Here is a 9,914-nt window from a genome sequence, read left to right as displayed (position 1 = left end):
TCATACCTCAAATGATGTTTAACAGAGAGTGACTTGCTCAACAAATTGTGCAAGAGATTAACATTGAGGAAATAAAAATAATGGAAAACATAAATAAAATATTGATGCCAAAATGGATCAGGTATGCACAGATGGATAAAAAAACCCTACATCTGGGAAAACAGGATATGCTTATGTGACAGAGATCGAATGGTGCTTGGTGTTAGATCTCCCTCTCGACTTGTGAGGGCACTGTGTAACGGGAACAGAGTACCCTTAACTAAATGGCACAACAATTTATTCCGTAGGGTAGGTGGAAGTTGGTCATTTTGGAAAGGGGTGCAGCTACGGTATCCAAACTCAATGACCCAGACGGTAAACGGTGTGGCATCTGAGGACTGGAAGAGCGGATGCGCTCGTTAATCTAGGGGTCATGAGCGAGGATATAAATAGGGGACTTAGCATACGTGATCTGTTCCTTGGTAAATGGTTAGTGCTAAAAACCTACAAGGAGTCTGTGTGCTGTTTCGTGAACCATGAGTTTTGTCTTGTGTTTGTTAGTGTTTTGTTAACTGTCGTCTGTTTTTAATAGACTACCAGTTGCACGATCCGGAGCTGTAGCGAAAGCCAGCATAAACCCGGACATCACTTTCACCCCTGCATTTCACGGAGAACTGTATTACACCACTTGCACATATTCACTATCACTAAGAACTGTGTTTGTGTTTTGTGTTTAGTGTTGGTGTGTAAAACTGGACTTTTTGGTTACGGGTCAAACCGGGGAATTACAAATAACGAGTGATACACGCCGCTGTATCACTCCATCATTATTATTTACAGGTGTTTGCCATAAGGCTCTGGACATTATTAATTAAATCAATAAACACCCTTGCACCTGGAAATCATTGTCTGTCTGCTTTATATTCGTTCTGCACTGCACTCACCTGTATTCACTCAGTACTTTGCCACAGCTTACTATATACAAACATGTGAAATATGCAAAAGGAGAAGATTATCAAATAATTTACTGCATTTACTGCAGATTTGGTGGCAATTCTTATGGCCATAGACAAAATAAAGGCATTTAAAGAAAAGGATATTGTGATTTTTACAGATTCTATAAGCTTGATACAGGCATTAGAATGGAAAAAAGGAGATAGGATAGATATTATATATGAAATTATTCATAAATTAAATTTTGAAGCAAAAAAAGGCAATTAAATAAACACATTGACATAATAATACCTTTGAGTCCTGCAGAGGTGACTGCTGTGGCTAAAGAAAAGATAATGGATGTATGGCAATAAAAATGTGAAAACAGTGGAAAGGGAACATTTTATTATAAAAATCACTCAAAAGTAGGGAAATATAATCATATGGGGAAAGGGAAAAACAGGGAGGAAGAAACTAATATTAATAGACTAAGGTTAGGACATACAGCATTAAATCATTATTTATACAGGATTGGGAGCCATGAGTAATTGTGGCAGACAAGAAACAATGAACATATATTCAGCAAAGAAGCATTAAATAGAAAGTTAAAGGATAAAGAAATTGAACTAGCAACAGTAAATTATATTCTGACGTTAGAAGGGACAAATGGAGAAAGAGAAATGTATATTAAAATGTATAAAAAGCATAAGAAAATTGGAAAAGTAATAAAGAACTACAATAGACACACATATATGACGGTAGAGGGCGCTCATCATCTCCAACTAGGTGGCATGCGCCAACAAACCCTAAAAAGAAGTGACTCGCTCTGTTTACGCATGCGCACTGAAACGTTTAGCTCTAAGGGCAAGGAATGGCGTTGAAGTGTCTCGATTATGTATCTCTAAACGTATAGTTATATTTAAAACATAAAGTCAATTAGGTAATTTTGTTTCACATTATATAAAACGTGTTGGTAAAATTTAGAAATTGGGTCTGCGTGTGTTTTTATTTTTTCCCTGTATACGCTGAAGGGGTTGTTTAACATACTAGCGCGGGTATTTATGCCTGAGGAGAGATAAGGTAAGCACGGTTTTCACTCATTCGAGTTTCCTGTAATATTACTTAACACTAATATAATCTGTAAAAAATATGAAAGGTTTGACAAGTTTTCGTCAGTTAATTTCCGTATGGTCCCGCGTCCCTTTTTTTTTTTTTTTTACTTAAACTGTGCAGGGAGGGAGAGAAAGAGAACAGCGCGCTTTTTTATACTACCTTATTTGGAAAAGGTACCAGTAACTTTAACCTGCTGTTTATAAAGTCGAAATATACGTGAAGAAAGTATTGTGAGAACCAGATTCCTCTCTCGCACGTCTCACACACACACACACACACACACAGATATATATATCAGTGTTGCCAACACTCCTCCTCTGCAGTAGTTACCAGATTGGGCAGAAATGTCGGTAGAGCAGAAAAAGGGACGGGACGATTACCATCTGATACTATATTAACAAAGTACACACAATAAATTGTCATTGTACTATGGGCTGCAACGATTAAATCGAAAATCGTTTCGATTCAATCCCTCAACGCAGTGCTATTTGCAGTATTTATGCCAAAGACAAGCAATGGGCGTGTTTTTCTTTTTTTGCTTAAGTTTGTTACTAGCTTCTGATTTGCTGGTCCCATCGTGAGTAGTACTAGCGAAGCAGTTTTGAAAATGCTGTGTAAGTTCCCTCTGCATTCGATGTGGAATCTAATGCACCTGCCAAGCGACAGTCCTACTGGGCTCGCGGTGTGAGAGTAAAAAACGAGTGCAATGAAAGAAATACTGCAATAAAACACTGCGTACTCCTAAGACAAAGCATTCACTTTTTAAAAAGCTCCACTGTAAAAAAACAAACAAACAAAAAAAAAAAAAAACACAATACATACAAAGCCAAGTCCCACAGAGGCTTTAATGAGAAGTTATTACCGTATACAACACAACAAACATGTGGATTTTATATGTTGTCATGTAATAAACAAGAGCCTGTGAACATGTCATGTGATCTTTTAAATTCTCTTTCCCATGCGACATGGGACAGTGTTTACCCTCAAGCAATTATCTTCTTAAATGATACAATATTTTAATAAGTTGATCTCTATCAAGAAAATGAATAGGCTAGAATAACATTCAAAATAGCAGAACATTAAAACATCAGTAAACAGGAAGCTAAGATATTGTCAGCTGTCTAATTTGGTATCCCCTGTGTTTCTCACTGTAAATACACCCAATATCAATCAAACCCTTTGTGTCATAATGGGGCACAGGTAGACACACTATGCAAGTTTAGCATTTCTAGGAGCCCCACTGCTTGAAATGCACAAGGGATACCAAATAATACAGCCATTGACTAAGATATTGTCAGATGTCTAATTTGTTATCCCTGTGTTTCTCACTGTCAATACTAATCTTGTGTGTGTACTGTATATAAACAAATATATGTAAACAGTAACGTTATATGTAATACATTTACACGACTCGTGTTTATTCCAGACATAACAGCACAAACCACAGAGCAACAACATTCGTGAAAACGTTTGTGATCATTTACTTTCAACTTTAAAGTTTTCAAATCCAAAAAATATATAAAAAATAGGCTACTTTGAAATCAGCACAATCGTTTGTAAACAGGTAGGTCACACAGTTAATACATTAAGCATGAATTATTTAAAGATTGTTTGAATAAAAATTGTTTAAACTGATTATACACATCACAAAGAAATCATGCCGTACTGTCAAAAGTTAGTAAATGATTTCAAAATGCATCCGACAACTGCTGCGCATGCACATCACTTGTATTTTTTTTAACTCAGACACGAGCAAAAGAAAAATTAGACAGGCCTGTGGGACAATCTCATTTTACGCATGCGCAATGTGCCAGGGGATTCAAATTTCTGACGGGCTACTGAATTGGTTATAACACTGGCAGTGTCACAGACACCTGAAGTGTTTTTTTAGACTGATAAACAGAGTCCTGAGCCATTAATCAGCTTGGGGAGCCTGATCTGGGATTTACGGCCGCGCTGACCACTTCAGTAGAGAAAAACCGCTATGGACCGCTGATGTTAAAGTCCAATCAGATTTTTTGTGACTCGCCAATGGCGCTACGGTACATACTACAGGGCTGAACCGGATATCGGACCTGTTTTTGTGGTCCAATATGCAAAGTTGCCAAATCTAGCGACAAATTCGCTGGATTAGCCAGGACCTGTCTATACGGGCCAGGTTAGTATGGTAGGACATTCGAGTCAAAAACGTGTTATTTAGTACACGTACTATTTTGAATTTAGTGTTGTAATTTTAATTTACACTTGCTAATTTGGCCAATCAGGTCGCTGAAAACGAATTTAAAGAAAATAGTATGTGTAATAAATTATCCAATTAAAAGTCGCCTACATTTGAAATTGGGGTGGGAAAAAAAAAAAAAGTCTGGGTAATTCAAACTGAATCGTTTCACAGTCAACATTGTCTCAATCCCATTTTTCCTGAGACACCTGGTAACCCTAAATCGGTAGCAGTCAGCAAATATATATTTGCACGATGAAGAAAATCTCTCGCCGCAATATTTTCTAATTTCCTTAAGTCGGCATGACTAGGTACTACTGTGTAAAATGACCAGCTTCTACTTAAAAAATGTGTAGTTAATTTACGTTTATTTAGAACACGTACTATTTTATGTATTCTGATTGGTCCAGATCAATACGTGAACTAGGTATACGTTTCTGACCAGGATGGCCTTCCATAGGTTAGTTACACATACACCAATGAGTAGAACAGGTTCCTGTCTTCACAGTGAAGCAATATCTGTCTCGCTCATAACTCTCGTCAATACCTTTTTTTAAATTTTTTATTGGCCTACTAAAGTAGAATATTAAATAGATAAGTATAAATAAAATGTAAGTATAAAAAAATAACATTTATTAACCATCAGTACAGTAGTTTTGACAGCAAGTAATAAACAATAGTGCTTTGTTTATCTTTCTACCACTTAATACCTGTGCTTCAAACATAGTGACCACAACGGAAACAGAAGACCTAAAACTGGACTTAATGTGTTTTGATTTTTCCGGTTTTGTTGAGATAGTGAACAATCTAGTACTGGTGGATTTAAAGCGCAGTTGTAGACTTTTTAAATCATGTATGGAGGAAACAAACTAATAACAATATTTTCCCAAGGAGCAAGATGCCGCAAGTGTCACTGGACAAGTTGTCTCAAGCGGACTGCATTTGTCCGATCTGCCTGGAGATTTTCCTGGAGCCAGTTACACTGCCCTGTGATCACACCTTCTGTAAGCCCTGTTTCCAGCAGACTGTGGACAAGTCCAACCTGTGCTGCCCTCTCTGCCGGAAGAGGGTGTCCACCTGGGCTCGGCTGCATGGCCGCAACAAGACCCTGGTGAATGAGGAGCTGTGGGAGAGGGTGCAGAAAACCTTCCCTATTCACTGCCAGCGTCGGCTCAGCGGACAGGACCTGGATGATGCCACCTGTGAGTTTCTCTGTCAATCACAAACCCTGTCACAAGAATTCTTTTTTTTTTTTACATGGTTGACCCATGTTGCTGCCAAGTCCTGTCTAATCTTTATTTGTCACATGTACTATGTAGACAATGCCATAACACTCAGCTACTCTTTTAAATAATGTTAATCTTTAACATAGCTTTAGAAACAGAATCCTTTGGTTTTTTCCCCTTATTTTTAAATAAAAAAATTGATATAATGGTTTTGTCATTTAATTGGGTTTTGGTCCTTAAGCTATAAGCACTTAAAAACTCTTGGTCCTTGTTTTCTTGCTAAAATAAAATTGTTGTGATGAGAAACAAGAGTAACAACACTGTAATTGTTTGTTCCCAGTGAATGCATTGATTCCTCAGCCTCAACTGTGTAAACCAGGAGAGCTACGACAGGAATATGAGGACCAGAAAAGCAAGGTATATTGTGTCCAAATAATTTTGTCTGTGACTGTATGTTTGTGTGTGAGCAACAAAGTTTCCCAAAAATCAAAGAATGAGAGTTTTACGTTAATTTATTCTATGCCATGTCTTGCATGTTTCTTTGTTTTGAATTAAACATATATTTAAAGGTGCAGACACTCCTTTCAAACAAATCTGTGCATAGGCTTATTTCACACTTTACAGATTTCAAGAGACTATCAATTGAATTTCGTATCTAATCGTGATGAAACTTGGTTAGGACATTGTTTAGCTCTTGAGTGTCAGTCTCTGGGTATTTGCAAGAATATGTCTGAGTCTGTTAAACCTATATTTTGTAGATATATTTGTACGGTGCACATGCACACAGTGGATGTTGGTTATCGTGCCTCTACTTTATTTACAAACGTGATAGGGTTTGTTACGCATGTTTTGTTTATTTCAAATCATTTTCAGCTGGAAGCAGAAAAACGTGTGTTGGAAGAAGAAGAGAGGCGAGCGAGTGAAGAGTATATTCAACAGCTCCTAGCTGAGGAAGAGGAGAGAAGAGCTGAGGAGAGGAGGAGGGCAGTAGCGCTGCAGCTGGAAAATGATGAAAGATTGGCCCAGATGCTCAGCGAAGAACTCGTGAGTTTTAATCGAATAATTGCTTTTTCATATTCTGTCAGCTTGGATGGACACTAGCACTTAACAGCAACCTTGCCATATTGGGATGGTCCTTTCTTGGTCAGGAACTGTACCGTAGTCAGTAATTTTTCTCCAATATTTAAGTGTGGATTTTACATTTTACAAAAACTTTTAAGTATAAAGGTAACCTAAAACCAACCCCAAATAGTTTATCTATTTATTTGTATTTCTCTTTAGAATGCAAACCAAGTTTCAGAAACCAAGGGGCCCTCTAGAGAAATATCAAGACACAACTCCTCAGGAAAGAAGAACACAAGTGTAGGGAACATTGAGAAGTAAGTTTTGCAGTTTACATGTGGGGTGGGGCATTGTAGAGAAAATATGTGATTGAGAAAAGAAAGTGCTGATACAGATCTTGCTTCATTAAGAGTATATGTACTGACATTTATTGCAACCCTTTCCAAGTTGTAATTGATTTAACAGTTTAGTCCTGATGAGTGCAAATGAGGTGTGCACCTATGAGTGGCTTGCTTTTTGACTCACAGCAGGTATTGCTGAATGATGGATGGTTTCACAGGATAATCCTTGCCACATGTTAATAGACAAGAGCTTTTGTTTTACTTGTATAAGAATGGTGGATTTGTGATGTGTACAATATTTAATAACTTGTACATGCTGTTTGTTAAGTGTCTTTTTGGTCTGTTTTCAGATACTTATCTCCTGTCTCAAACCGAACGCCAAGCTCTTTCATACATCCTGAAACTAGCAGATGTACAAGCCTTTCTGCTGACAAGGTGCATTCTTACCTGCCAATAACCTTTTTGTTGCACACATATATATTTACATAAGTATATTTTATATATGAGGTGCTATTCCCCTTGAACTATGTACCAGTAATATTTAATTTTGAATGACTTTGCAAATTGATCAGCCATCTACTAATTAATTTATAGGATTAAATAATCATCTGTAATCTATAAATGCGGTACCATATATATGCCCCAAGCATTAGTTTCTTAATCCCCCACAGCTGCACCCTACCAGACAATTAGAAACCAATGTATGGGGCATGCTAAAGTAAAATAAATATAAACAACAAAATGCAATGTTGTCTAAATAAACATTTGGCAATACAGGGTAAACATACAGTAACAATACAGCATACTAACAAAGCTAGAAAGCTAGACACTCCAGTAATGTTAACCAACTAGGTTTCAACCACTGAGAATGGATGTGCATAATTTTGTTTGTTTTTTGTACTTAGGAAAATATCTCTGCTGCTCTCGATCAGTCTATTTTGATAGAAGATGGAATACTAACTTTAAGTCCACAAGAAGCTGGAAGTTTCTCTGAAATATCTGCAGAGGCTGCAAAAAAAATAAATGCAAGTACCAGTGACAAAGACAGGTGTGTCCTTGTGCCTACAAGCACAGATGAAAGTGAAAACTCTGGTGTGCATCCGAGACACAGAAGCAGCCAACCAAACTGCAGAGCAGGCAGAACAGGTGATGAAGATACCTGCAAGAGGAAGAATCAGAGTGAGTCTGACCCAGAAAGCAATTTCAAAAGCAAGAGACTGAAAGTGTTACCAGCAGAGGGCGATCCTCACAAAGGGGCAGAGCTCTCTGCAGATGCGTCCCACATGCAGCAGCTCATAGAGCTGGAGAAGGAGCTTTTCATGAAACTGCAGCAAGAGAAAAAAGACAGACTTTTGGCCTTACAGTTGCAGAGACAGCTGAACAAGGAGATGAAAGAAGTGAACAGAAAAAAAACCTCCCCAAATGGGTACCAGCTCCGCACTAAGCTGCCTGAAGAGAGAGCGTCGTGCAGTGGACAGAGGAATTGGTCACAGTCTTACTGTACTGTGAGAGACGGGGTGAAGACAACATTGTCTGCAAATAGACCCAGCAGGAGCATGCTGACTGCTGCTCCGACCCCAACAGAAGAAGCTGGCAGTCAGAAGGGTCCATGCAACAGTTCTGGGTCACCCACACGACTGCAGATGTATTGCAAACAGATGACCATAACCAAGATTCTCCAAAACCATGTCAACTAAAGGTTTCCCAGGGAAAACAGGCCTTTACAGTGTTAACATATAACAAAGAGATATATTACTTTACTTATTTGACCCAACAGCTGGACAGCAGTTTTTTTTAAAGTCTGATAGTTGTTTTTTTTCCCCAGCATTTTTTTTCTGCTAAATTTATCTCCATATGATATCCATGCTTAACATTTGGCAGCTGCAATGTTAACCTCCGGATGAAATGATGGGCTACAAATGTTTAACAGCAAATTGTAAACCTGGTCAATAAAACCAGAAATAGCAATAAATATAAATGATGCTTTTATTAAGTGTGGAGCAGATATGTACAAAAGATGTGTACGGCTATGACCAAATGTTTTGCATGAAGCAAAATCTGTTAATTGTGTAGAGTGATGCAAAACCTTTGGCCAAAGCTGTATTTAACCACTATGTGCTTTAAGTCTTTGGAAGCTTATTTAAACTAAACATTTTAAGAAAGATACACACATGTGGTCTTCAGCATTCTCTTGACATGCTTAACAATTAGGTAACTAAAGGCATAGCAGTTCAATTATAACATCATCCATGTATAATGATTTTATAGTTAGAAATCTGTATGACCATACCATAAAACAGGACATCAGAGGAGGGGTTTCACAATCAAATCCTGTAATTTGTATTAATAATAATATGACATTACTGTGGCAGGTGCAAGTTCTTCAGAACTGTAAGTGCTTCTGTAACACTGCGAGGACATTTGAAGGAAAGTTACAAGGGTTCCACAGAGTTGTACATACACATATTCTGATTAAACTGCCTTACTAAACGTGTTTTAATTGGAGCCCTGTCCATCTATAACTTTTAAACATGAGTTTACTCTTAAACAACTGCCCTTTTTATCTCCCCTTTTTATGTACAGTAAGAGTTTAGTATTGAACATCTTAATCCATAACTATTAAACATTCCATGGTGGTATATTGAGTAATACTAAAAGAGGTGTTTGTCATTGAAGTTAAACATTTAAATTCTGCAGGAACACATGTTGGTAAAAATGTACACTGCTGTTACTTTTGTAAAGGTTCTCAGTACTTTGTTTTGGGTTGGTCTTGCAAAATAAAAAAAAGCATTTGCTTCAAAGCAAAGTTTGCACCATTTTTCATCTATATTCAATTGCAAAAAAAAAAAAAAAAAAGCTCAAACCTTGCACTGGGACACATGCAATAAATATTAATAAATGTCAACTACAATGCCTGTGTGTCTATATACTTGTACTGCACAGGGAACCATAAAAAGCATGGTCTGCAATGCCCATCAGTATTAGGGTTTTATTAAGGGGTTTTGAATCAATTTTAAACAGGTTCATGTTATTAAACAGTAA

General features: G+C 37.4%; 1 protein-coding gene across 1 annotated transcript; it reads left to right on the top strand.

Moving 5' to 3' along the window:
• Nucleotides 1-1,722: 1,722 nt before the first annotated feature.
• Nucleotides 1,723-9,777, top strand: rnf168 (ring finger protein 168). Its single transcript, XM_034029498.3, has 7 exons — nt 1,723-1,992; nt 5,135-5,445; nt 5,810-5,886; nt 6,343-6,513; nt 6,751-6,848; nt 7,223-7,307; nt 7,778-9,777. Exons 2-7 carry the CDS (start codon nt 5,142-5,144, stop codon nt 8,567-8,569), a joined length of 1,527 nt encoding a protein of 508 aa, XP_033885389.1. The 5' UTR covers nt 1,723-1,992; nt 5,135-5,141; the 3' UTR covers nt 8,570-9,777.
• The last annotated feature ends 137 nt before the right edge of the window (nt 9,778-9,914 follow it).

This window comes from Acipenser ruthenus, chromosome 12 (genome assembly GCF_902713425.1).
Source record: "Acipenser ruthenus chromosome 12, fAciRut3.2 maternal haplotype, whole genome shotgun sequence".
Classification (NCBI taxonomy): Eukaryota; Metazoa; Chordata; class Actinopteri; order Acipenseriformes; family Acipenseridae; genus Acipenser; species Acipenser ruthenus.
The sequence above is the reverse complement of the archived record's forward strand: the minus strand, read 5'-3'. Positions and strand labels throughout refer to the sequence as shown.

Excerpts from the sequence above, each read along its gene's own strand:
- rnf168 (XM_034029498.3), top strand. The coding sequence starts at position 5,142 with ATGCCGCAAGTGTCACTGGACAAGTTGTCTCAAGCGGACTGCATTTGT. Across the intron at positions 5,446-5,809 it reads GGACCTGGATGATGCCACCT|TGAATGCATTGATTCCTCAG; the intron begins GTGAGTTTCTCT and ends GTTTGTTCCCAG. Across the intron at positions 6,849-7,222 it reads AGTGTAGGGAACATTGAGAA|ATACTTATCTCCTGTCTCAA; the intron begins GTAAGTTTTGCA and ends GTCTGTTTTCAG.